The 27,913-nt window shown below is 35.6% G+C and overlaps 3 protein-coding genes, 1 long non-coding RNA gene and 1 pseudogene across 4 annotated transcripts; 1 reads left to right on the top strand and 4 right to left on the bottom strand.

Annotated features, from left to right (window-relative positions):
* Positions 1-582: 582 nt before the first annotated feature.
* On the bottom strand, positions 583-3,030 carry LOC141703857 (uncharacterized). The gene has a single exon (XM_074507246.1). It carries the CDS (start codon positions 3,028-3,030, stop codon positions 583-585), a length of 2,448 nt encoding a protein of 815 aa, XP_074363347.1.
* A 2,485-nt stretch (positions 3,031-5,515) lies between these two features.
* On the top strand, positions 5,516-5,909 carry LOC141703862 (uncharacterized). Its single transcript, XR_012567737.1, has 3 exons — positions 5,516-5,567; positions 5,662-5,731; positions 5,815-5,909. It is a non-coding gene; the product is annotated as an uncharacterized LOC141703862 (long non-coding RNA).
* Positions 5,910-12,523: 6,614 nt separating this feature from the next.
* On the bottom strand, positions 12,524-12,976 carry LOC141703858 (uncharacterized). Its single transcript, XM_074507247.1, has one exon. The coding sequence runs from the start codon at positions 12,974-12,976 to the stop codon at positions 12,524-12,526; it is 453 nt and encodes a 150-aa protein (XP_074363348.1).
* Positions 12,977-12,985: 9 nt separating this feature from the next.
* On the bottom strand, positions 12,986-15,160 carry LOC141703859 (uncharacterized). The gene is made up of 6 exons (XM_074507248.1): positions 15,087-15,160; positions 14,850-14,995; positions 14,474-14,571; positions 14,021-14,326; positions 13,367-13,784; positions 12,986-13,104 (listed from the first exon to the last, which is right to left on the bottom strand). The coding sequence occupies exons 1-6, from the start codon at positions 15,158-15,160 to the stop codon at positions 12,986-12,988; spliced, it is 1,161 nt and encodes a 386-aa protein (XP_074363349.1).
* A 1,155-nt stretch (positions 15,161-16,315) lies between these two features.
* On the bottom strand, positions 16,316-23,160 carry LOC141703861 (fatty acid hydroperoxide lyase, chloroplastic-like; annotated as a pseudogene).
* Between the last annotated feature and the right edge of the window lie 4,753 nt (positions 23,161-27,913).

Raw genomic sequence — 27,913 nt, forward strand, 5'->3', positions numbered from 1 at the left:
ACCCTAAAGTGATTATAGTCCAACTCCCATATACTTTTTATAACTCCGTAATATATATATGTGATATGTGCGCAATATTTTGATCATTACCCTGCACAACCATTGTGTCTGCTTCTACACACACACCACTGCATTGAACTTGACGCATATCATCACGATCCTTGGTACTAAAGGTAACACCATCCATTCTGTAGCCACTGAATGTAGGAACATCCTTGTTGGGCTCATCTGCAATCCACCTTATCTCGGCCGATATCTCTTTTTCATCAGCCAAATTTGAAGCAATCTGAAAAAAAGGAATTCAAATATGTAAAATAATTCAGGTGAGGTAGTAAGTTATAAAACAGTGGGAAAAAAATACATCAAACGACGCACGTAATACCTTTTCCTTAAACCATTTTGGGAATGTCTCATTTTGCTTGTTTTTAAGCCACATTTCATCATTTTCATATTCCGGATATTTTGTCATTAAAAAGGCCATGTGTTCACTGCATTTAAAGATAAGCCAATATAAGTTGGTTGAACTAATAACAGAAAATATATATGCAATTTTTCAAGTAAAGAGAGAGAAAGTGTAAGAAGTTACTCAATATATGGCCTAACAGCAGTGGTATTTTGTAGAACACATAAATGTGCTACGTGCAAATCAGTACAGCTCGGGGTTATAAATGTTGCACCGGATAATGGCTTGCAAATAGAATCCTTGGTATGCCTACCTTTTTTTGGTACCCCAATTGTCACTTCTTCATTATCCACCAAACATTCAACTGCCTCTTCTGCAATATAGGCCTCAGCGATGCAACCTTCTGCACGAGCTCGATTCCTTATATATCCCTTGAATGTCTTCATGTATCTCTCAAAAGGATACATCCACCTAAGGAAAATTGGTCCACAAAGCTCGACTTCTCTTACAAGATGAACCGAGATATGAAACATTAAATCAAACAACGAGGGAGGAAAGTATTTTTCAAGCTGACAAAGAGTTTCTACCAGTTGCGATTGCATTTTCTCCAGTTTATCAACCTCAATAACTTTACTACAAATCGCTTTGAAAAATAGACAAAACTTGATAATAGTTTTCCTGACCTGTTTTTGTAGTGACGAGCGAATCGCAATTGGGAGCAAGTGATGCAAAATCGTATGGCAGTCGTGAGATTTCATTCCGGTAAGACGAAGATTTTCCATTGAAACCAGGTTCTGAATATTAGAACAAAAACCATCAGGCAACTTCATGCCAAGGAAGGATGAGCAAACAACCTTTTTTTCAGAATGGGTTAGATTCCAAGATGCCAATGGTAACTTCTCCTTTATCCCCGGAGTTTTTGGCCTTAGTTCTGTTCTAATCCCCATTTCAGCCATGTCAATGCGCACAGATTCCTTGTCTTTCGTCTTTTTTGGTATATTAAGCATCGTACCGAGTAAAGATTCACAAATATTTTTCTCGATGTGCATCACATCGAGAACATGTCGAACCGGCAAAAATTTCCAATACTCAAGTTCAAAAAATATAGAAACCTTCTTCCATACAGGTCGAGCATCACCTTTCTTCAATCGTGGTTGGCGTTGTGTTTTACCATAGACATGTCCCTTTAAATGTTGCACTCTTTCAAGTACCTCCTCTCCGGTTAATGGAACTGGAGCTATTTCTTTTTCTACGGTGTTATCAAAATCTTGTTTCTTCCGACGATAAGGATGATGAGGGGGCAACCACCTTCGATGCCTCATGACCACACACTTACGATAATTGACAAGCCTTGTAGCTTTTGTTTGATCAACACAGATAGGACAACCATTATACCCTTTGATTATATTTCCCGACAAGTTACCATAGGCTGGATAATCACTAATAGTCCATAACAAGATGCCTCTTAGCAAAAACTGCTCATTCTTGTAAGCATCGTACACTTGTTTCCCATGCCACAACTTTTTTAAATCATCTATAAGTGGTTGAAGAAACACATCAATATCATTTCCGGGTTGAGTTGGTCCAGATATCAACAAGCATAGCATTATATACTTCCGTTTCATACAAAGCCATGGTGGAAGATTATAAATTGACATCAAAACAGGCCAACATGAGTAATCAAGATTACAGCTACGAAAAGGATTGAATCCATCAGAAGATAGAGCTAACCGTAAGTTTCTAGGATCTGAAGAAAAGTCTGGCCACCTTGCATCGACTTCCTTCCATGTTTGTGCATCAGCAGGGTGTCTCAATTTACCATCCTTTAACCTTTCCCTGTCATGCCAAGTCAAGTCCTTAGATGTTTGAGGTGAGTTGAACAAATTCCTCAGACGTGGTATTAATGGAAAATACCATAAAACCTTGGCAGGAATCCCTTCCAATTCATCTCCGTTTTTGTTTAACTTCCATCGAGAGGCCTGACAAATGCGGCACTTCGTCTCATCTTCATCTCTCTCTCCACGGTATAGTAAACAATCATTCAGACATACGTGTATTTTTTCATACTCCATTCCCAAGGCACACAAGCTTTTTTTAGCTTCACTGAATGAAGAAGGAAATGTGTTGCCTTGTGGAAGCATAGACCCGACCAAAAGTAGCATTTCAGAGAAGCAAGTATCAGATATTTCATATTTTGCTTTCAAGTTATAAAACTTTACCAAAGCCTTCATCTTAGTGTATCCTTCACATCCTGGATAAAGAGGTTCATATTCAGATTGAATATGGTTAAACATTTCCGAGGAGTCCAGGGATACATCATCATTTCTACCGACTAGGATTTGATCTACCGATTCTGAACTGCCCGTCCCTTTAGTGGTAGGCTCACCTCCTTCTGTATTGCACTCTCCGTGCCAAATCCAACACTTGTACGTTTGATCGATACCATTGAGAAAAAGATGGTCCCTTACTTTTCGAGCATGCCAATGTTTACTATGTGCGCATTTTATACATGGACAACAAATTTTATTTTCACTAAATCCGTTCTCAAATGCACACAACAACAAATCCTCGACTCCTTTTTTGAATTGTTTTGTTCTTCTATCTGCCTTTAACCAAGACCTGTCCATCTGTTTTAATTCAAAATATGACACATAATTAGAAGTTACAACTAATGAGCTTAACACATAATTGTACTACTAATTGTACTTCTAATTACTACTAATTACTAACTGCAAATACAAATTAAATAAAAATTAACACTAAAACATTGCCCAAATATAATTAAGAACCCTAAAAATTTAATGAAATTAAACATAATGGAGATGAAGTAATTACCTTAACACTGACCCAATCAAAAAGATGAAGTTATGGTTTCAATCGAGTTTTTTTGAAGTTATTTTGATGAAGAGGATGAAGAGCTTGAGTGAAGAAATTGTGTGAAGAAGATGAAGAAATCGAGTCAAGAAATCGAGTGAAGAAGATGAAGAAATCGATTCAAGAAATCGAGTGAAGAAGATGAAGAAATCGAGTCAAAGGCTAGAAAATTAATGGCTTAGGACAAAGATCTGAGAGGTTTGAATGGCTTAAGACAAAGATCTGGGGCTATTAATGAGTACCACACATTTTGTGCTTTTTTTAACAAACAAGTTATATAACGATTTTTTAAAACAAACCGTTGTAAGGTCTATTATAATTAAAATAGAAACTTTAGTACGAGACTAAACACAAGTTACAAGTACCGGTCAAAACACCGGTTGACTTTTAAAATAACAAACCAAACACATTTATTTTTTTTTCAAAATTTTCTCATATCACTAAAACATATAGTTCTTAACATCCGTACGGTTGGATCATTCATAAACTTTTTAAAAAAAATAGAAACTTTAGTACGAGACTAAACACAAGTTACAAGTACCGGTCAAAACACCGGTTGACTTTTAAAATAACAAACCAAACACATTTATTTTTTTATCAAATTTTTCTCATATCACTACAACATATAGTTCTTAACATCCGTACGGTTGGATCATTCATAAACTTTTTTAAAAAATAGAAACTTTAGTACGAGACTAAACACAAGTTACACGTACCGGTCAAAATACCGGTTAACTGTTAAAATAACAAACCAAACACATTTATTTTTTTTTCAAAATTTTCTCATATCACTAAAACATATAGTTCTTAACATCCGTACGGTTGGATCATTCATAAACTTTTTTAAAAAATAGAAACTTTAGTACGAGACTAAACACAAGTTACACGTACCGGTCAAAATACCGGTTAACTGTTAAAATAACAAACCAAACACATTTATTTTTTTTTCAAAATTTTCTCATATCACTACAACATATAGTTCTTAACATCCGTACGGTTGGATCATTCATAAACTTTTTAAAAAAAATAGAAACTTTAGTACGAGACTAAACACAAGTTACAAGTACCGGTCAAAACACCGGTTGACTTTTAAAATAACAAACCAAACACATTTATTTTTTTATCAAATTTTTCTCATATCACTACAACATATAGTTCTTAACATCCGTACGGTTGGATCATTCATAAACTTTTTTAAAAAATAGAAACTTTAGTACGAGACTAAACACAAGTTACACGTACCGGTCAAAATACCGGTTAACTGTTAAAATAACAAACCAAACACATTTATTTTTTTTTCAAAATTTTCTCATATCACTAGAACATATAGTTCTTAACATCTGTACGGTTGGATCATTCATAAACATTTTTAAAAAATAGAAACTTTAGTACGAGACTAAACACAAGTTACACGTACCGGTCAAAATACCGGTTAACTGTTAAAATAACAAAACAAACACATTTATTTTTTTTTCAAAATTTTCTCATATCACTAAAACATATAGTTCTTAACATCCGTACGGTTGGATCATTCATAAACTTTTTTAAAAAAATAGAAACTTTAGTACGAGACTAAACACAAGTTACACGTACCGGTCAAAATACCGGTTAACTGTTAAAATAACAAACCAAACACATTTATTTTTTTTTCAAAATTTTCTCATATCACTAGAACATATAGTTCTTAACATCTGTACGGTTGGATCATTCATAAACATTTTTAAAAAATAGAAACTTTAGTACGAGACTAAACACAAGTTACACGTACCGGTCAAAATACCGGTTAACTGTTAAAATAACAAAACAAACACATTTATTTTTTTTTCAAAATTTTCTCATATCACTAAAACATATAGTTCTTAACATCCGTACGGTTGGATCATTCATAAACTTTTTTAACAGTTTATTGCAAGAGAATTTGAAAAAGCGCAAGATGGTTGACATGATAACGTTTGTTGATCCTGGGATGATAGGCGCACTTGGTTGTGGTAGTCCAGGAGAGAGGTCAAAATCCTTATCTATCAGATTCAGGAACGCTAAACCAGGACAAATTTTCCTGCTACCATATAATGCTGTGTTAGTACCTGTTATAATAAATAATATATTCCTTACTTAAAGATTGTTTTTTGTATATCATCATCTCTGTATGTTATTGTAAATTTTGTTGTTCATAAATTATCAGGAATCATTGGACGCTCACTGCTGTAAATCCAGATTCACAAACTGTTTATCACATGGACCCATTGAAGCGCAGGATTGCAACTGAAGAATGGACAGAAGTGATTGACAAGTGAGTACAATATTAAAATTTTATTTCAACTACAATCACTTTAATAATTAAATACAAATATGACTTACAATTGATCTATATTATATTTTCGTAGTGCCATCAAACTCTACCAGGAAAAAGCAAAGAAGTTCTTAAAGAAGAAAATATCTTGGGAGAATCTGGGGGTAAATATAGTATATTTTATCAATTTCTCTATTCTACAAGAATAGTGTAGCTAGACATATATAAAGTTTTTAATGTTCTCCAGGGGGTACCTGTCCAAACTGGGAGCAAAGATTGTGGTTTGTTTATAATGGGTTACATGAAAGAGATTTGTGCCGATATGGAATTAAAATTTCATGAGAAGGTAATGTTATAGTTATCTTTCTTTTTTCTATATCCAAGTGTATTGTGGTAAATAAATGTGATTTTTAGATCCATGTTTCAGTGGCTACGCAGAAGCAACCTAAGTTATGGCATGAAAGAACTGAACGAGATAAAGACTGAATGGGCAAAGTACTTCATGAAGAAGCATGCCACTTGAACTTGCATACAGTGCTGCTGGGTATTTTGAGTTGTGAACATATTTTGTGTTGAAATTTGGGAGTTCTAGTCATGGTAGTTAACTCTATTTAAACGTTGTTTCTAATTACTGGCGTTTTTGTGGATATGTTCACCTGAAAATATTTTGCTTTCTACTTGAATGGTCTTGTTTTGTTTAAGATAAAACTTGGTTATAAGTTAGTTCTTGGTTGCAATGGTTAAATATTGGTTTAGTGGATTCATGTAATGGAGGGTTGGTTGATTGTTGGTGTAATAGAAGGATTGATGGTTGATTGTTGGTGTAATGGTGACAATTTGCTTGTAATCTGAATGATAGTTTGGGTTTTAATTTTTATGGCATGTTCATTTTATAATGTTGTTGTGTTTAATTTTAATTTGAAAAACCATTGTTTGAGGAGCTTTTAGCCAATAAAGTTATACAATAACCATATTATATTGTGTCTCACACAACACTTATAAAGACCAAGCTCATCATGTTTTATAACATATAACAATGCTATTTAAAACTAAACATTGTTAAAAGAAGATTCACACAATAAAAAACCATTGTCTGAACAAAACTAACTATTATCCATTGTCCAACAATGCTATTAAGAATAAAAAGAATTATGCCTTGAAGACCACACAACACTTTCTACATTAAAATATAAGTGCAAAACATAATCATACAATACCAAGTGATAAAAAAATGTTGTATAAAGCAATTCCAACAATACAAATTTAAAATAAAGGTGTTGTCTGTATGGTTGTAAGACAACAAAATTTTATCTTTTGAAAATTGTGTGTTAAGGTGGAGGACAATAAATAATAAGGGTTGTGTGTTATGTTCTACTCCTAAACTTTTAGTAAGAACATACACAACGTTTTCAAGAGAACTTGTCTAAGTATACTTGTTACAACAGAATATATAGAAAATACTTGTTTGTTATGGTTGTAATACAACGGTGGTTATCGTTTGAATTGTGTGTTAAGGTAGAGGACAATATATATATCTGAATAAAGGTTGTGTGTTATGTTCTATTCTAAAACTCTTAGTGACCACATACACAACCTTTTTAACATTACTTATCTAATAAATCTTCTTACAACAGAATTTATGGAAAGACGTTGTTTGTTCTGGTTGTAATACAACGGGGACTCATTGTTGGTCGTTGTCTTCGATGACTCACACAACTGTTTCTAATCGTTGTCTGATCCATGTAAGAGACGGCGGCTCAATAGACAACGGGTTTTCAGGGAATCAGATAACGGGTTAAAACACTTGTCTGAGCCAGTTTTCCTTGTAGTGCCTTAGTGTGATTTAGAGTATACCGAGTTAACCATCTGTAGGGGTACTACAGCCATGTCATTGCGGCACCAGTGACATGACACTTCCGTGACAGTGTGATTGGTCACGGTGTATCCTTCTGTTAGCCCATGGGAGGACCTTTTGTGCATTTGATATTTGTTCAGGATACGTGGGTGCACCCAGAGTTTGATTTGTGATTTGATTTATGGTGACGTTGTATATGCCGTACACGTTATCCATTCTGTTGCACACATTAGGTACCCTATGATGTGTGTATTTGTATTTGTTCTGATCTCGGTATGAAATATCCTAACCCCTCGTTATTTCAGCCTTACTTATTTTAAAAATTGTTGATTTATTATAAATTACAAATTATTTATTTCTGATCTCTTTATTTTGTAAACTGTATTCTAAATCCGTACTGGGCATTTGGTTCATGCCATATTCTTTTTCTGGCAGGTGCTTAGGGGGATCTGGGACTGTGTGATGGAGAGCTACCCCAATTCGTTGATTAGGATTTCAGAATTTTATCTTTAATTAGACTTAATTATTTATTTACAGATTTCACATTTATATTATTGGTTTAGACTGTTTGGAGATTTAATATTATTTTTGAGATTTCGGACTGTTTAATTATTGTTTAGAAATATATTAGTGCTATGTTTGCAGGTTTTTGGATTTTAAGTAATATCTCCCTTAGAAGGGGGTGTTACAACCAGGCACCAAAGCGTACCGGTTATTCGATCCTGTTGCTCGAAAGATTCATATCAGTAGAGATGTGGTGTTCAATGAAGATAAGGGATGGTGTTGGGAGACTACAATCAATGTTGAAGCACCTGGAGGGGACAAATATATATTTGATTTTCCTGAAACAATTTTACATGATGTTACAAGTGAGCCCATAACGGTTCCAGAGGTTGAAATCGGGTCACCAAACACACCTTTGTAGCAAACTCAAAGTAGTTCTCAACTCGGCTCAACAAATACAGATGTACCTAGAGATGCATATGATGACAGTGTGACAACACGTAAGTTTCGGAGTCTTGATTATATTTATGATCACAAGACTGAAGTCGAAATGGCTGAGGAGGAATTATTATTGATGGGTATAGATGAGCCAGTATGCTTTGAACAAGCCATAAAAGAGCCTAAGTGGAAAGATGCGATGGACAAAGAAATAGAAGCTATCGAAAAAAATCACACCTGGGTACTCACAAATCTGCCGAAGGGTCACAAGGCCATCGATTTAAAGTAGGTCTTTAAGCTGAAAACTGATCAACATGGTGAAATCACAAAACACAAAGCCCAGCCCGGATTGCTGCAAAGGGTTATGTGCAGCGACATGGGATTGATTATGAGGAGGTGTTTGCACCCGTGAATTTACCACTAGCTTTGGCAGCCAAACATAATTGGGAGGTTCATCACCTCGATGTAAAATCAGCTTTTTTAAATGGAGTGTTACAAGAAGAAGTTTATATCTCTCAACCAAAGGGTTATGCAAAGGAAGGACGAGAACATATGGTTTATCGATTGATGAAAGCTTTATATGGTTTTTACCAAGCTCCACGAGCATGGTATGCACGGTTAAATCAGTATTTATTAACGTTGGGATTTATCAAATGCCCTTTTGAAAATGTCGTGTATATCAAACGTGATGGAGCTGGTTCGCAGATTGTTGGAGTCTACGTAGATGATCTAATTTTCACAGGGGCAAATATTTGAGACATCCTCAAATTCAAGGGGGAGATGGGTAGAGAATTTGATATGTCTGATTTGGGTAAGCTATCGTATTACGTGGGATTAGAGGTTGTTCGAGGCTGTGGTTTCATACAAATTCGCCAGTCATCTTATGCCAAAAAGGTACTCGAGCGAGCTGGTTTGGCTGAGTGTAACTCGGTGAAATATCCAATGGTTTGGGTCAGTTCAACTTTCCACACATCTTATATCTTTTGAAGCTGACATGATGTTGCAGAAATATCAGTGTTTCAGTCTAGATTTTCGTACTGAAGTTTCAGTAAGGTTTCTTAAAGATCAGCCTCTGCGAGTCAACAGATTACAGAAGGTGTTTGGAGCACCATAGTTAAGTAACAAGTAATAATCATGATTTGAAGACAATAACATGTTTTCTTCAAGAAAGGGTCAAGATGGCATAAAAACTTATGAAGTACTTGTATCACTGTTATATAAATCTGCTAATAAGAATCATTATTAGGTGTGCCGTAAATTATATAACTATCATCCACTTTATCTGAACTTAAACAGCAGCAAAGTTTGTACTTGGATACTGGTAGTACACAAGATGCAACCAGAACATCTCAAACTTTTGTAGTTCGACAAAATTATAAAAATACTAGCAAAACATGCTTAGGAAAACAAAATTGACATTTTTAAAATCAAGAACAACATGACAATACGTAATTTATTGATAATGATAAGACTCGGTGAAATCACAGGATTTTCGAGATGTTAGAATAACTGATGTCAACGTAATTATGGTATAGATGCCTGAAAGCATGTTCCAGGAGTTTTAATACTTCTTTAGGCACAAGGTTGATCAAAACTACATCTCTTTGTTGGCTTGAGTACGCGTTTCTACTGTCCCCAGTACAAAGTACTTCTTTTGATGTATGTTACAGTGTGTGATTTCTTTTGATTTTAGGTGCGTCGAGAGATGATTCAGAGTTGATTAAAAAATGTGACTTACCTAAATTAGAAATTACGTTTGTACTTGTTAATGCATCTCATCTTCGTAACTTGTTTTGATCAACTTATTTCAGCATATATGATGCATAAGAAGTTAAGAACGTCAACAGGATGAATTCAAGCCATACTTCTATTCACTTTTGCAGGCAAAAACGAAATGCTAGTATTCCTTTTATTATGATTTGCATTATTGAATTGAGAATCTTCAACTGGCCAAAGATATGGCTCTCAATCATTCTTAGGGAAACAGTAAGTTCTAAACTTGATTTCTTAACTGAAAAAGCCCGACTCTCTACGGACAAAATTACACACTACAGTCAGTGCAGCACCTAGAATGCCTTAAAAGGTTTATCATGGTAGTGAAGAAAGAGTATTAAACATAAGAATCATATCTTCGTACAAACTTTAATCTGTGATGCACTAAATCCCTTAAAAGGTTTATTTATGGTTAGTATGGTCTTTACCGTTACTTACCACTAGTGCATACCGAACATTTCTTGGGGGGCACTATATGGCATAGTTTCTAGAATCGGTTATGGCTATAAATAAATAAGATAAGGTGCCACTTTGATGAAATTTAAGTATTTATATCATAATTTATTTACGAGTAATGTCATGTGTACATAATTTTGTACAAAAAATTTGTACAGAATAACATGACAATTGATGTGGTGTGTTTTAATTGCGCTTGTTGATGTGAATATATGGGCACATTCCAATTAAACCCACCACATATCATTATGTACAAAATTTTGTACACACAATTATGTACCCCAAACATTATCCTTTACTTGATTGTTTCAAAAAATTGCACCCCGTGTCGCTTTTAAATTAGTCATTTTATGCAATCAAATTTATCGAAATTTGATCAAGGTTTATTAATATTTTATAATTAAATAAAATAAAAAATAATATAATTAAAAACATTTAATTTAATTTAATATCTAGCTTTCAGTTTTTTTCTTAAATATTATAAGTGTAATTTTTAATTTTTGATCAAAAATTATTCTATTTGACCGATAAAAAAATAACAACGGAAAAGGGACAGAGAGAGTATTCAAGATCGAAAAAGACTTGTGCATATGATTTTATTTTACCAAAGTACATCTAACTTGTAATAAATATTGAAAAAGGCATACCTTTAATTAACAGGTGAACACCCTTTATTGAAATTAAGACTAAGTTACCATTATCGTACATAAGAATAATATAAATCTCTTTTATATATAAAATCCCAACATATTTTCAGTAAAATGATGAATTTGCCCCTGTATCTATCATAATTAAAAAATTATTGTTGGCGGGAATCGAAGCACAATCTACCCATTAATTCTAACAGTACAATACATCTATGACACTATGTCTTTTATGTTTTAATCAATCACTTAATATGTGTCGCTAAAAAGTAAAATTTCTTCTTCCTATTGTAGTTCATGAAATAAATTTTTTAGTCTTGTTTTTCCTTCATATATATATATATATATATATATATATATATATAGATTTAGTTAGCTATATATTTTTAACTAATTAAAGTTATAATTTAGATAATAATTTTGATCAATATCTAACATATAAAGATAATCATTATACCAAAAAATATAAATAAATTAAGACATAACATGTATTTAGTAAATAATGTAATATATTTTCAAGTAATCGAATTCTTAAAATCTATGATATTATATGTAAGAATTAATTAACAATGTCAAATAATCAAGTTCACACTAATACGAAAAATACACAAATAAATTTATAATGCGTGTTTATTCAATAAAAATTATATTGTTAGAACGTATACATAATATAATTTTAAGAAAATAATTTATATATTTTAGTTATTTGACCAAATTGACAACAAAAAATCAAATAAGTTAACAATTATGGATAAATAAAATATTCTTAGATGTATACATAATTAATAAATTTATTCAATTTTTGATTGAAACCAACATATTTAGGTTTATTTCGATCATAACAACATAATCTACTCAATTTAAAAATATCAAAATTTGACCATTTTTCTGAAAAAATGAAAAGTCACTGAAAAAACCTGACAATCACTGTCTATCTGAATTGCAATAATTCAATTCGTGAGGACACGATTATTTTTGCTTCAGATGTGGTCGAAATTATTCAAACTTCAGCTTCTAATTCTCCTAAAATTCTAAACTTTTCAATATTATAAAATTTCAAAATGTTCACCATCCTCACATAATTCTAAACCTTTATACGCGAAATTCCAATATTGTTAGAAAATAGTCCTTGACTCGCACGTGCTATTATATTAGTTTGAATTTATACACCAGCCCTATATATATATAGAGAGAGCTTCCAACAACACAACTGGAGGAAATATTAACACGTTTTGACAATTTATGGTACAGGGCAATCTAGCTACTAAGTGAGCAACCCTATTCGCTTATCTTTTAACAAAAGAAATCGAATAACCTGTTCTAGAATCAAGAATAATACGGCAAGCATCCAAAATATGACCAACTTCTAGGAGGTTATCCTGAGAACACTGCAGAGTTCGGACATTGGTTAAGGAATCTGATTCAGTAAATACCCTATAATGAGGCAATGTGAGAAGCCAATGAAGACCTTCAAGAATGGCCAAAGCTTCAGCTTCGGCCACTGTACCAATAGGAGGTTGCCTTATTGTTTTGCAAGCTACAAAAACACCAGCATGATCTCGAAAAACCAACCCCATTGAAAAAGAGTCATCACATGTGCAAACTGTAGCATCTACATTAAGCTTTAAACTTCCAGCTTCAGGTTTTTTCCATTTAACTAGTTCTTGGGTAACAGAGTTCATATTGGGTGACATTGTAATAACACGTTTCTTCTGTGCTTCCTTCCAGTCTAAGGTCATCTTCGCACTCTACTCCATTACAACAATAGCATTTGTTACTCTACCTTCCCACACCTTTTTGTTACGAAAAAACCACACACCCCACAATACTTTAGCAATTGTTACCAAAAGGTCTTGATCCGCAGTTTCTAATTTAGTAAGAAGCCAAGATGGGATATTACTTGCATAGAAAAACTTATTCCCACATATTGCCAGCAAGCCAAGACAAAAGGACAATTAAAAAAGACATGAGCCAAATCCTCAACAGCTAAATTGCACATTGGGCAGTCAAGTGACAGATGAACACCCTTCATACTCAGTCTACTTCTCACATGATATTATTTCTACAGACACGCCAGAGAAAAGTTTTCATTTTATGAGGGGGGTCCAGCTTCCAAAGCTTGCTCCAACCTGGTGATTGAGAAACAGAATCAGTGCCAACATTCCTAGAGTGCCACAGCTGATATCCTGTTTTCACCGAGTATTTACCGTTAGATGTTTTAGACCAAGCCAAACGGTCAACTGCAGGCAGAAAAGGAATTCTAGTTGATAAAACTACGGCTGCGTCAGCACTAGAGAACATCTCTGATACTTTGCTGATATTCCAAGCCCTGTCATTAGGTTGGAACAAGTCAGCCACTGCTAAGTTGTTGTTACCATAAGTCCAGGATTGATCAACTTTAAAATCACTTTTACTAACTAGCCAAGCGTCTCGAGTACACCTTATCGACTTTCCATCACCTAAAATCCAACGATAACCCTGAAACACCTCATTCTTAGCTGTAAGAATTCCATTCCAGATAAATCTAGCACTTGGTATTCCTTGTGCCTGCAAATATGAGAATCCGGGAAATATTTTGATTTAAAAAACCGTGAAATAAGAGAATTTAGAATATGAATGAACTTCCAGACATGCTTAGCCATAATAGTGATGTTATATCCATAAAGATTCCTGAATGCCAACCTTCCTTGACACTTTGACATGCTCAAACCATCCCAAGCAATCTAGTTGATGCCCTTGTTGTCTGTAGATCCCGATTGCCACCAATACTTATTCAACATTACCTCCATATCATGACACATCGATTGCGGCAAAAGGAAGGACGACATACAATACGATGGGATGGTCGTTGCAACATTTTTAATCAAAACTATTTTACCAATACGAGATATTTTCTTGGCTTTCCAACCTTGAAGTCGTTTCCACATTCTCTCTTTAATAAAATCAAAAACTCGCTTCTTAGACCGTCCAACCAGAGAAGGTAAGCCTAGATACAAACCAGACTGAAGATCATTGTTAACGCCCAATATACTTGATATTGCAGCATGTTTATCCTGCCTAACATTCGAACCGAAGAAAACCCCAGATTTCTGATAATTGATAGATTATCCTGAGAGTCGAGCATACTCATCCAGGATGTGCTTAACAATTTCTGTCTCATGCTGATTTGCACGAAAGAATAAAAAAGAGTCATCCGCAAATATAAGATGTGAGATTACTGGAGCAGAATTACTTACTTTCATACCATGAATGGTTTCCTCCGCGACAGCTTTAGAGAGAGCTAATGACAACCCCTCTCCACAAAAGAGAAACAAGTAGGGAGAAAGGGGATCCCCTGACGAATTCCAAGAGAAGGAATAATAGGACCAATTGATGCACCATTAAAACAAAATTCATACGAAACTGTCCTTACGCACAACATCATCCAGTTGACCCATTGAGAACAGAATCCCATCACATGCATCATTTTCCTTAAATATTTCCAATCAACTCTATCATAAGCCTTTGAAATATCCAATTTTAGAGCCACATCACCTTCCCTCCCTCGATTTGATTTCTTAATAAAGTGGATGAGCTCAAAAGAAATAAAGACGTTATCATTGATGCATCTACCAGGCACAAACGCAGCTTGATTTTCTGTAATAATCTGGGGAAGAATGCGCTCCAAACGGTTGGCCAAAACTTTAGACAAAATCTTGTACAATACATTGCACAAAGCTATAGGGCGAAGGTCTTTTAATCGACAAGCATTTTGTTTTCTAGGGATGAGTACTACATTAGTATCATTGAGATTAGCTGGAAAAGAATTATTCTTCAACCATTCTCAGCAGCAAATAAAAACCTCCTTACCTAAAGTAGGCCAGAAATTCTGGGGAAAAGGCAGGAGTAAGACCATCCGAACTACTAACTTTATCCCGGTGCATTTACTTCACAGCACCCGTAAACTCTTTGAAAGACAACTCAGCAACCATATATATTTAGTGTGTACACATATCCTCCCTACTTATTTTGGACATTATTCATTAATACTAGCGTATAATCTGTGCGATCCACGGACTAATTATAATATTTGTAATTTTATTCTTTGAATATTTTATAAAAAAAATAAATTATAAAATAATAATAATAATATTAAGATTAATGAAGTTAAAATATTCATGCATTATTTTGTATGTGTTATATTATCGAAAGATTCAAAATTTAGATAGTTGAAATCTTAAAAAGGTGTGGAGCTTACGGGAAAGTAGAAGTCTTGAGTAGCAGTTGAGTATGTGGGTGATTTGATATTGTTTTTTAATATTTTTTAATCTTTTTCTTGATTTATTATTATTTTGTTATATAATAATTTGAATTACTAAAATTAATTTTAAAAGTGTTTGGTTCCCTGCAAAAGAGGTAACAAAAAAGAGGTTGAGTGCGATGAGAAATTAATTTTGATAATAATTCGTAAAGTTTGTAGTTATATTAGTTACATGATTTAATTTTTTTAATTAAAATATATTTGTTTAAACATTATTTTGGAAGGTGTTAACCTACTTTGTAGGAAGGTGTTAACCCACTGGCCAAATAAAATCATGTTTCGCTTATAATATTATAGTATAATAATATAGTACAGTATAGATTTTGTTCTGAGTTATAATGTGTTTTTATTCTTAATGATTAATCGATAGTTTTATTTTTTGGTGCAACTACTTTATTAGTTTAATCATTAATGGAGTTGAATTTTGTTGAATAATATCCAGTTGAGATATTTTGTTTAACAACACCTCAAAGGTGAATGTGGCAACTCGCTACTTAAGTTCAAAAATAGTCAATATTGTTTTTTCTCCTAATTATTATAACGTGTTAATTAAAACTATAATGCAAGAAACTTAAAATTATTACAAATTATATTTTATAAATAAATTTTGATCTCATAAATTTGAACTGTAATTCCAGCATTAACAAATCTAATATTATTTCATTATATATACTTAAAAAATATATATTCATATACAATCAGTTGCGAATAATTGAGCACCGCAAAACAAATACACTTTCAAAGTAATTATCTAAAAAAATACAAAAAATTGCTGGCATTTCACCTAACCCAAACACCATAATGTTTAGTTCTTTTATTCCAACGATAAATTTTAAAAAACAAATAATAATTAAATATATTCACAGAAGAATATATTTTTCAACCATATGTTTCCCTTCCAAATTCCAACACGAACATAATTCGATGCGAGATCATATATTTTAGCCTTTTCAAGTGATGTGATCTTGGAGCCAGAAGAATCAACCGTGAACGAATCATACCTTTGAAACAAATGAGCCACAAATAAAGCCGCTGTAATTGGTACAATATCTTTAGCAGGACACTGCTTGTTATTCGCACTCGGGGACTCGGTTTGCGACCCATTCGACCAGAACACATAACTCAGTAACTCGGTCCCTTTATTTTCGTAAACCTATCGGCTACAAATTTCTCAGGATCATCAAACACCTTCCCATCTCTCATAACCAAAGGTTGGTACCCGCAAATCACCTCTCCTTTCTTCACCTCAAATGCTGAGTCATGCGAACTCAGCGTAAAATCCTTCCGTGCCCTTCCGAACTGCAAGGGCACGGGAGGGTTGAGTCTTAGAGCTTCGTAAATAAACGAGTTAACCTGGTCGAGTTGACTCACCGAGTTGAAACTCAGTGACTCACCCTTGCATGCATCTCTTACTTCCACCCTAAGTTTCTCTTGCAACATTTTATCATTTCCAAGAATATTTATAAGAGTTGGGAAAAAAGCTAAAAGTCCACCAAATGCATTGAACCCTAGTACATACATAAGGTTATGAAGTGCATCTTCTTCCCTGAGTCCAAACTCCGTTATTCCTATTTGCAACACTTGTGAACCTTCTTTTCGTATAAACTCAGTGTTGGGCCTCTGGGCTTTTGTCTAAACATGTTCAGCTATTTATTTAGTTTATTTGTTTTATTACGTAGCAGAATAAATCAACATACACGTTGTGTTGGTTAGCAGTAGTTGAGGGTTAGTAGGAAGGTTATCTTCACGTAGTTGCATATTTGTAGGAGTCACAGTTAGAGGTAGACTCTTTTAAATAAGTTTGTACTCTTTCCTGTTTTTAATGATCCCAGTTGTACGCTTTGATTTACAGAAATAAACAGCTAGCTTCCTAAAACTATTGTTCAGCTTTAACATCTGGTATCAGAGCTACTATACTCATCAATTTCTGTTTTCTTTCGTGATGGCTGAATCAAGTAAGAACAAGGAGGGTCAGATTGGGTTAACGTATCCATTATTGTCAAAGACCAACTACACCGCCTGGGCTATGAAGATGCGTGTTTTTATGCAGGCGCACAGTGTATGGGATGCAGTGGAGCCTAAGGATCCAAAAGCCACCGTGGAAGAGAAGATGGATAAACGAGCTCTTGCCATGATTTACCAAGGAATTCCTGAAGACCTTTTGCTGACTCTTGCAGAACGTAAGACCGCTAGAGAGGCATGGGACGCCATCAAAACGGTGTCTTTGGGAGCTGAGAAGGTTAAGAAGGCTAAGGCCCAAACTCTCAAAGCCGAGTTTGAGTCTCTGCTTATGAAGGATTCAGAACTGTTAGATGATTTCTGTTTGAAGTTAAATGGCTTGGTTGCTAACATCAGAGCACTTGGAGAAACAATTGGAGAAGAGTATGTTGTCAAGAAGTTGCTAAGAGCGGTTCCAACCAAATTTCTCCAGATTGCATCAGCAATTGAACAATTTGGAGACCTCGAAAACATGTCTGTCGAAGAGGTGGTGGGTTCCCTCAAAGCACACGAAGAACGACTATCTAGTCAAGGTGATGGTAAAGAAGGACAACAACTCTTGATGACTGAGGAGGAATGGTCGAAACGTGAACGTGAAAACAGTAATGGAAAACTGTTACTCACACGTGAAGAATGGCTGAGTCGCAAGGCGAACCGAGGGGGTTCACAGGCTGGGAATGATTATCGCGACAGGGACAACCATGGCGGTCGAGGTAGAATTGACAGAGGTAAGATAAAATGCTTTAATTGTGGTGCATATGGGCATTTTGCAGTTGAATGTAGAAAGCCCAAGAGAGATAGAACTCAAAGAGGTGAAGCGAATCTAACCCAGGTAAATGATGATGAACCTGCCCTTCTAATGACGCTGTGTGAGGAAGGTGCAGATGAGGTAATATTCCTAAGTGAAGGGACTGATTTGAAAGGGAAGGTGACCGACGATAGCACATGGTATTTGGACAATGGAGCTAGCAATCACATGACAGGGAGACGTGAAAAGTTTGAGAGTTTGGATAAATCACAGAAGGGACAAGTTAAATTTGGTGACGGGTCTGCAGTCAAGATAGAAGGCAAGGGCTCCATCAGAATAGTGTGCAAAAATGGTGAAACCAGGTTTTTACACGGTGTTTATTATATCCCTACTTTGAGAAGCAACATTATAAGTCTGGGACAACTCTCCGAGGAAGGGAATCGAGTGGTAATTGACGGGGACAGCCTGTGGATTTACGATAGCTGTGGACGATTGCTAATGCATGTCCGACGTTCTGTAAATCGGCTTTATAAAATCCACATTGAAGAAACCACCAAGGAACTGTGTTTATTGACAAGGGAGGAAGAGAAGGCGAGGCTATGGCATTCACGTTTGGGACATGTAAATTTTAAGGCAATGCAAATGATGTCAACAAATCAAATGGTGTGTGGCTTGCCTTCAATCACTCAGCCAACAGAAATTTGTGGTGGATGTCTTATGTCGAAACAACATCGTAAGTTTTTTCCTCACCACTCAAATTTTACTGCTGAAACTAAATTAGCATTGATACACGGAGATATTTGCGGTCCCATGTCACCTCCCACACCAGCTGGTAATAGATATTTTCTTCTTTTTGTGGATGATTACTCTCGGATGATGTGGATATACATGTTAAAAACAAAGGATGAAGCTTTGTCTTATTTAAAAAATTTAAATTGATAGTTGAAAATGCTTCCAAGCAAACTATTCAGGTGCTTCGGACTGACCGCGGTGGAGAATTCTGCTCGAAAGAGTTTGAGCGATACTGTGAAGAGTCAGGTATAATGAGACACTATACCGCGCCCTATACACCACAGCAAAATGGTGTTGTAGAGCGCCGAAATCGCACAATTGCATCTATGATACGTAGCCTCTTAAAGGAACGCAATGTTCCTGCACAGTTCTGGGGAGAAGCAGCTAGACACGCGGTCTATATTCTCAACAAGATGCCCACACGAGCCCTGTCAAACATCACTCCCTACCAGGCCTGGTACTCGAAGAAACCTTCTGTCGAATCCTTGAGGGTGTTTGGATGTCTCTCGTATATGAAAATCCCTGCAGGTTTTACAAAAAAATTGGACGATCGGAGTAAGTTACTTGTGCATTTTGGACGTGAACCAGGTACAAAAGCATATCGTCTGTTTGATCCTATCACACAGCGTATACATGTAAGCAGAGATGTCGTTTTTGATGAAGGAAAAGCATGGTCTTGGCATGCTCCGTGTGACAGTGCAAGTCATACTGCTGGTCAACTTATTCTGCCTCCGTATATTGCAACAGAGCCCGCCGTTTCTGATGGGGATGGGTCACCTGTGACACCACATACACCTGCAACAACAGCCTCTAGTTCTGCTGAGCATACCCCATCTGCAGGCACTGAGAGTTCTAGTCACAGCACATCTACCGCAGATAGTCCTACTCCTCTCTTTCGACGCCTCTCTGATATTTACAACAACACTGAAATAATGGAGCTCGAAGATCAATTGCTTTTGACTGGAATTGATGAACCTGTAACCTTCGAGCAAGCTGTCCAAACTGAGGCATGGCGAGCAGCCATGGATGCTGAAATCTCTACCATCGAAAAAAATCACACCTGGGAGCTCACGGACTTACCTTCAGGACACAAACCCATTGGCCTGAAATGGGTTTTCAAGCTGAAAAAAAAATACTGAAGGACAGGTGATCAAGCATAAAGCTCGGCTGGTGGCAAAGGGCTATGTACAGCAGCATGGAGTTGATTTTGATGAGGTGTTCGCCCCTGTGACACGTCTGGAAAACCGTCCGTTTGCTCTTGGCCCTTGCAGCTAAGAATTCATGGGAGGTACACCATCTCGATGTTAAATCAGCTTTTCTTAATGGGGTACTTCTTGAAGAGGTCTACGTTCAACAACCGAAGGGTTATGTGTGTAAAGGGCAGGAACATAAGGTTTATCGCTTACTAAAGGCTCTCTATGGCCTCCGACAAGCCCCCAGGGCCTGGTATTCTCAACTAAACAAATGTTTGCTTAAGCTCGGTTTTGTCAAATGCCCCTACGAGCATGCTGTGTACACCAGAAAGAATGAGTCTGATTCTCTTGTTGTCGGTGTGTACGTTGATGATTTGATCGTCACTGGCACTAACCCGTTGCAGATTGTCAAATTCAAGGGGGAAATGAACCGTGAGTTTGACATGACAGATTTGGGAAAACTGTCGTACTATTTGGGCTTGGAAGTTGACCAGGGACCGGGTTTCATTGAGATAAAGCAGACCACATATGCAAAGAAAGTTCTTCAGAGAGCAGGTATGAGTGAATGCAGTATAGTAAAATATCCCATGGATTTTAAGCTGCAGATCGATGCAGATGTCTCGGGTGAACCAGTAAATACAACGCACTTCAAGAGCTTGGTTGGTGGATTAAGATACTTGGTGTATACTCGTCCTGATATAGCACACGCAGTAGGTATCGTTAGTCGATACATGGAGAAGCCCACTGTGCTGCACTTGAATGCCATAAAACGTATATGCAGATACGTGAAAGGGACTTTAAATTACGGACTAGTCTACACAAAAGGTCATGGAAATTATATTCTATCAGGTTACTCGGATAGTGATCTGGCTGGCAGCATTGAGGACAGGAAAAGCACCAGTGGTATGGCATTCTATCTTGATGAAAGTCTGATCTCTTGGGTATCACAGAAGCAGAGGTGCGTTGCCCTATCGTCTTGCGAAGCCGAGTTTATGGCTGCTACAACTGCAGCTTGTCAGGGAATCTGGCTTCAAAGGGTGCTAAGTCAAATTACAGAGATAAAGCCAGGGCCAGTAATCTTGTATATCGACAATCGATCTGCTATTGACCTAGCTAAGAACCCTGTGTTTCATGGCAGGAGTAAACACATTGACGTGCGGTACCATTTCATTCGGGAGTGTGTTGAACAAGGATTGATTGTGATTAAACACGTTAACACCAGTTCACAACGTGCAGATATTCTGACGAAAGCTTTGCCTGCAGCAAAATTCGAGAAGATGAGGAACCTGCTTGGAGTCAAGAATCTGAAGCATGTTTAGACTAAGGGGAGCATGTTGGGCCTCTGGGCTTTTGTCTAAACATGTTCAGCTATTTATTTAGTTTATTTGTTTTATTACGTAGCAGAATAAATCAACATACACGTTGTGTTGGTTAGCAGTAGTTGAGGGTTAGTAGGAAGGTTATCTTCACGTAGTTGCATATTTGTAGGAGTCACAGTTAGAGGTAGACTCTTTTAATAAGTTTGTACTCTTTCCTGTTTTTAATGATCCCAGTTGTACGCTTTGATTTACAGAAATAAACAGCTAGCTTCCTAAAACTATTGTTCAGCTTTAACACTCAGCTACTTTGTTATAGCCACCGTTTACTAGAAACGAAGGGTAAGTAAATGAGTGGAGAAAAATTTCTTCGAAAGGCTGACAAAGGCCGAGTTTACAGTTGGGATGACTTGAATGAGGAGCCAGCGTTCCAGATAAGTGTATCCTTTTTCGGATAACTCGGGCGATTTTGATGAGTCAGCTCCGGTTAAGGACCGAGTTAGGAAGCTGAAGAGGAACTTTTTTAACGGCACGTCGAAGGCGGCGTCTTTGGATTCTGATTTGGAGATGTCGGAGTAGATTGTTTCCCACGTTGTGTCTAGGTTGTGGTGAGAGTTGAGATCCATATGCTTCTGCTCCGTTTTAGGATGTCCAATATGTAGTTCTTCAGCTGCAAACATTGTCAAAAATACTAAGGTCAAAAACATGTATGTTTCTCCTGACACTTGAACTCTTGATCGGTGATGATAACTTTTGTTTCATAAAAAACAATTCAATTTTTTAAGTACATCTTGAACTCATGGGTAGTTCGATAAATTAATATTACTTTCTTTTTGACACATTTTTCAATACTCGTTTAAAGTATAATTTCACAATATTATTTTTAAAAAAAAAATTAATAAAAGTTTTATATTTAACTTTTATTCAAAAAAAATTGAAAAAAAACATTATGAAACTATATTTATAAAATCATCGAAATACGTGTAAATAATGTATGTATATATTCCGTTGGAACAGTCGAACCGAGGTAGTATACTAAAATACGTTTTATTTAAAAGAGGAGTGTTAGGTGTACAGAATTATATACAAAATACAACAGCTCATTCCAATTAAAACCCCCAACATATCATTATGTACACAATTCCGTATCCCAAGTATTTTCCAATTTGAAATTCTCAGGTACGGGATACAAGTTGGAAAAAACAAAACAAAATGCATACCTGAGCATGTCGGGGCTCAGTGGTATCAAGATAAATACAAGTACGAACATCTCGGTTAAGCTAGTACTCGGCATGTAATCTCCGGCCAATACATCTTTCTTCTCCACAAGCTCCATATCGAAACAATGAGAGAAGGATTTAACATCAAGCACAGCTATTATATTCGGATTAATAGACGTTAAAAATGGAAATGCAGGAGGAATATTAGTTCGAAACACACTGCTCTTGTTCTCATCATTCTTTGACACAATTGTAATTGTACCTTTTCCTTTGACCGGAATTTTTGACGAATCACCAAAAGTAACTTCCACATTGATGGTCTCGTTTATCTCGTAATAAATCTTATGACCAGTCATGTGATTGTTGGCCCCTCAGTCAAGATACCAAACATTCTTCTTGCTTTCCTCGTCTCTTTTATAAGTGAGGAACATTTTTATCTTCTTTTGCAGCAGCAAAATGACTTCTTTCTTCCACCTTGGTGCTCTACACTCATAACTGAAGTGACCAAAATTTATATAATTATAAGATTGAAATTGAGATTTATCACCTCGTTGCATCCACCCCTTTCCGGCCTCTAAAATTTTGACCATGACCATATGATTGAAAACCTTCAGAATTCTGGCCTCTGTTAAAAGACTGTCTTCCACGTCCTCGTCCACCTCGGTAACCACCTCTAACGCCACCTTTTCCACGTACAGAACCGCTACTGCTAGAACTGTCACCAATGGATATTTACTTTGTAACGCCTTCTCGAGATGGCTTGCATCATCATACTGGTTCATCCGCTGCTCGTGAGCTTGAAGTGAACCTCGAGTTCATCAATGGAAATTGTGAACAAGTCCTTTGACTCCTCGATAGAAGTAACAACGTAATCAAATTTCCCTGGTCAACAAATGGAGTAATTTTCCATTACCCGAACATCATCGAGACTTTCCCCGTTTCTTTTTATCTCATTTGTCACCATTTTCAAACGCGTAACAAATTCACCAATATTTCCAGAATTTGTCTCTTTAAATTTTCAAACTCCCAGCGTAGCACCTTGGAGCCGAACCTTTTTTTAACTTTTTTCAACTCCTTGGAATGATTTTTCCAAAATCTCCCACGCACCTCTTTGATGTTTTTTTCCTCCGAAGTTTTTCAAGGTGGATTCCTCATCACCTTGAAAAATCGTGTATAACGCAATTTTGTCTTTTTTTCCGGGACTCCTTAAACACAGTTTTCTCGGTATTTGACAGAACTGCTTTAGCGGCTGCATACGTGGGCTCGTCATACCCGCTTTTGACAATGTCCCAATTGTCTTAGGAACCGATTAATACTTTCATTTGAAGTACTCCAGTTCCTGTAATTTATACTCAGTCAAGTTTGGAATATTTGGTTGCACTGTCGTCGTCATTTTTCACGAACGAAATCTTAGCTCTGATGCCACTTGTTGGACAACGTAGATGGGAAGCCTTAGCTCTGATGCCACTCATCGTCATTGCTTGTGAAGCCTTCGAGCTTGCCCGCGTGCTGTGACGTGCGGACACGAATGTAGCGGAAAATTGGCCCGAATAATTACGGACTAGTTTTGCTAAATTTAATTTCCACTGGGCTTAGGCTTTTAAATTCTTAATTCGTTTTTTATTACGAATTATTATAATTAATTTGGCGTAATAATAATCTGATTCAGTTACGTATTTGACTATTAATTAACGCATTTTATTTAATTATGCATTTTATTTAATTACGCGTGAAGTAGCGCACACGTTTATCTCGAGCCTATATAATATCGTATTAGGCTTAGGGTTAGGTATTCATTCGATATACAAATCACAGCCGAAATGATTTAGGTTTTTCGGCTTTGTTATAAGTAAGCAAATACGTTTATAAACTTTAAGATATTGCATATAATTTACCACATATTTATTATAATATCTAAAATAATTTATAGCTTTGTTATAATTATTAAGTTTAAAATATTAGCGTCCCACTATATACTTAACATTGAAATATAAAATAGAAAGTTCGGCATCCACTCTTATTTAGGATAGTTTCATAACTTATTTAGAAAAAAACTTCTGAATAAAAGTTCACACATTAAAATTGGTTTTAAAAAAATGAGTTCATGAACTATATTAGATAAGAGTTTGAAATGTTAATAATCTACTCAGGAGCATGATTTACCACATATTTATTATAATTTTAAAATAATTTATGAATGTTGCAAAACATATCCCAAAAACATATTTGCATATATACAAAGTGCACATTAATAAATCTAATATTAAATGTGAAATAAAATTATTATTTTCTTCTCAATTATCTTAAGTTCATGATTTAGTATACATAAAATTTTTGAACATGTATCATACTAAAAATAAATATATAAATTAGTTCATATATAATAATAACTTTGTAATGAAAGTTACTTAAGAATATTAGATAATTTAGTTAATCCTTATTTTAAGTGTGAAGCAAAACCATATAAAACAATATTTGCTTGTGACATCCTTATTTTTTATTTTCAGGTCATACATTAATTAATATTATATATTACGATTGAATTATATATAATTTATAGTAGTATGAGACCTTGTATAAGTTAAAGTTGTTATGCAACTTACAATTTTTATCAAAAAATAAAGGGCACTCATGCCTTAAATAATTTAATGTCATAATCAAAACAAAATTTGATTTACAAATTTGATATTTGTACATATAATATTTTTTTCATATGATTTTTTTCATGTGTCAAAATGCATTACTTTTTGTCCATTTAATTACTACTAACCAAACGTAAGTAAGAAAAAGGGGATAAATTTTACACCAATTTATTTATACTGATGCATTATTGTGGGTATTATGTATGTTACATAATATAAATAAAATACTTAACTATTACATATTTTTAAAACAAACAGGATCATTCTACACAAAATAGAAACCATCCTCATTATTATTAGTTTAACAAACCCAGAGTAACTAGTATTATTATTGTAATTGTTGATATTATTTAAAATAAAATACTCCTGGAGGACTTAGTTTGGCACCAAATTCTGAGAATCCAAAAGCTAGGTTCAGATACTAGCCTCGCCTTTTCCTTTCTCGCTAGGAGTTCAATTCTTATTCAATCCAAACTTCCGAGTATGACTAGCAATTTGTGCAGGTGTTGTAGGTGTTGTATGGGGCAAGTAGTTTCTTGATATATGTTAGACTTTATTTAATTTAAACGTATTTAATATCGATGTGTCCGAATTGTTTAGGAAATAAACCAGTGTTTATTTATGAACGTTGGAATATTTTGAATAAGTCAAAGTAGTTGATTGTTTTAGGAGAGTAGTGGAGGAAAACTAGGATCAGCACCTAATTTGTATGAACGTGTTTAGAGTTTTGCTATTATGTACTCTGTATTTCCATTTTCTGTTATCAATAACAAAGTTGCAAGTTTTCCATATATGTGATCATTGATTCAGTATCTTTATTTTCAGTTTAAATCTTATATCTGGTATCAGAGCTACTACACGTATCTTTCCTGCTAACGAAGATGGAGTCGAAGGCGGAGTCAAGCAGAAGTAAGAAAGGGAACTATGGACTAAGTTATCCAATGCTTACTAAGACAAATTATACGGTTTGGGCTTTAAAATTGAAGGTGATTATAGGCTTATGGAGTCTGGGATGTCGTCGAGCCTAAAGATCCAAAGGCTCCCATTGAAGAGAAAATAGACAAAAGAGCATTGACTATCGTCTACCAAGGGATCCCGGATGACATACTGTTGGCTTTGGCCGAAAAGAAATCATCCAAGGAGGCCTGGACAGCGATCAAGATTATCAGTCAAGGTGCAGACAAGGTCAAGAAAGCCAAGGCGTAAACACTTAAAGCAGAGTTTGAGGCACTAAAGATGAAGACTAGGAACACATCGATGATTTCTGTATGAGACCTAATGGTCTGCTCACTAACATCAGATCATTGGGAGAAATAATAGGTAAGGAATATGTCATGAAGAAATTTCTAAGAACCGTGCCAACCAGATTTTTGCAAATTGTATCAGCTATTGAGCAATTTGGGAATCTGGAAGCCATATCGGTAGATGAAGTCACAGGCTCATTGAAGGCTCACGAGGAGCAAATACAATTACAAACGGAGACCAGTGAAGGACCACAACTGCTTCTAACCGAAGAAGAGTGGTAGAAGAAAGAAAATAAGACAACAAACTCCTTTTAACACGAGAAGATTGGTTAAAGAAGAATGGGAAAAACACTTCTCCAGGTGGTTAATGATTATCGAGTGAAGGACAGTCGAAATATTGTTCGTGACAGGAGTCAGGTCAAATGTTTTAACTGTTGAGCTTATGGTCACTTCGCGGTGGAGTGTCAAAAGCCAAGGAAAAATAGGCCACAAAGGGGTGAAGTGAACTTGACACAACTGACAGATGATGAACCTGCCTTGCTCATGGTTGTTTGAAAGAAAATTGAAGAAGAGGTGATCATGTTAACCGAGAACGAGGACTCGAAAATTGGCAAAGGAGTAGAGGAAAGTATATGGTATCTAGACAACGGGGCTAGTAACCATATGACAGGATGTCGTGAAAAGTTTAAGAAGCTGGACAAAAAAATTAAAGGAGAAGTAAAATTTAGAGATGGTTCGAGGGTCAAGATTAAATGGTAAGGTTCTATTAAAATCAAGTGTAATAATGGTGAAACGAGAGACTTGCACGGAGTATACTTCATACCAACATTGCGAAGCAATATCATTAACTTGGGGCAGCTGTGAGAAGAAGGAAACCGGGTTGTATTGAGTGGAGAACATTTGTGGCTTTATGATAGGTGTGGAATACTTCTTATGCAGGTGAAGAGATCTGGAAATCGTATATATAAAATTCAAATTAAAGAAGCCCGAAACAGATGCTTACTGACACAAGGTGAGGAGGCTCCGTGGCTATAACAAATGCCTGGGCCATGTAAATTTTAAAGCAATGAATGTGATGTGTAAAAATCAGATGGCACATGGTCTACCTTCACTAGTTCAGCCCAAATAAAATTGCAGCAGATGTCTCATGTCAAAGCAAACTCGTAAGCCATTTCCCTCTAAAACTAGTTTTGTTGCAAAGCACGGTCTTGAATTGATTTATT

The sequence above is a fragment of the Apium graveolens genome, unplaced genomic scaffold (genome assembly GCF_009905375.1).
Source record: "Apium graveolens cultivar Ventura unplaced genomic scaffold, ASM990537v1 ctg7114, whole genome shotgun sequence".
Classification (NCBI taxonomy): domain Eukaryota; kingdom Viridiplantae; phylum Streptophyta; class Magnoliopsida; order Apiales; family Apiaceae; genus Apium; species Apium graveolens.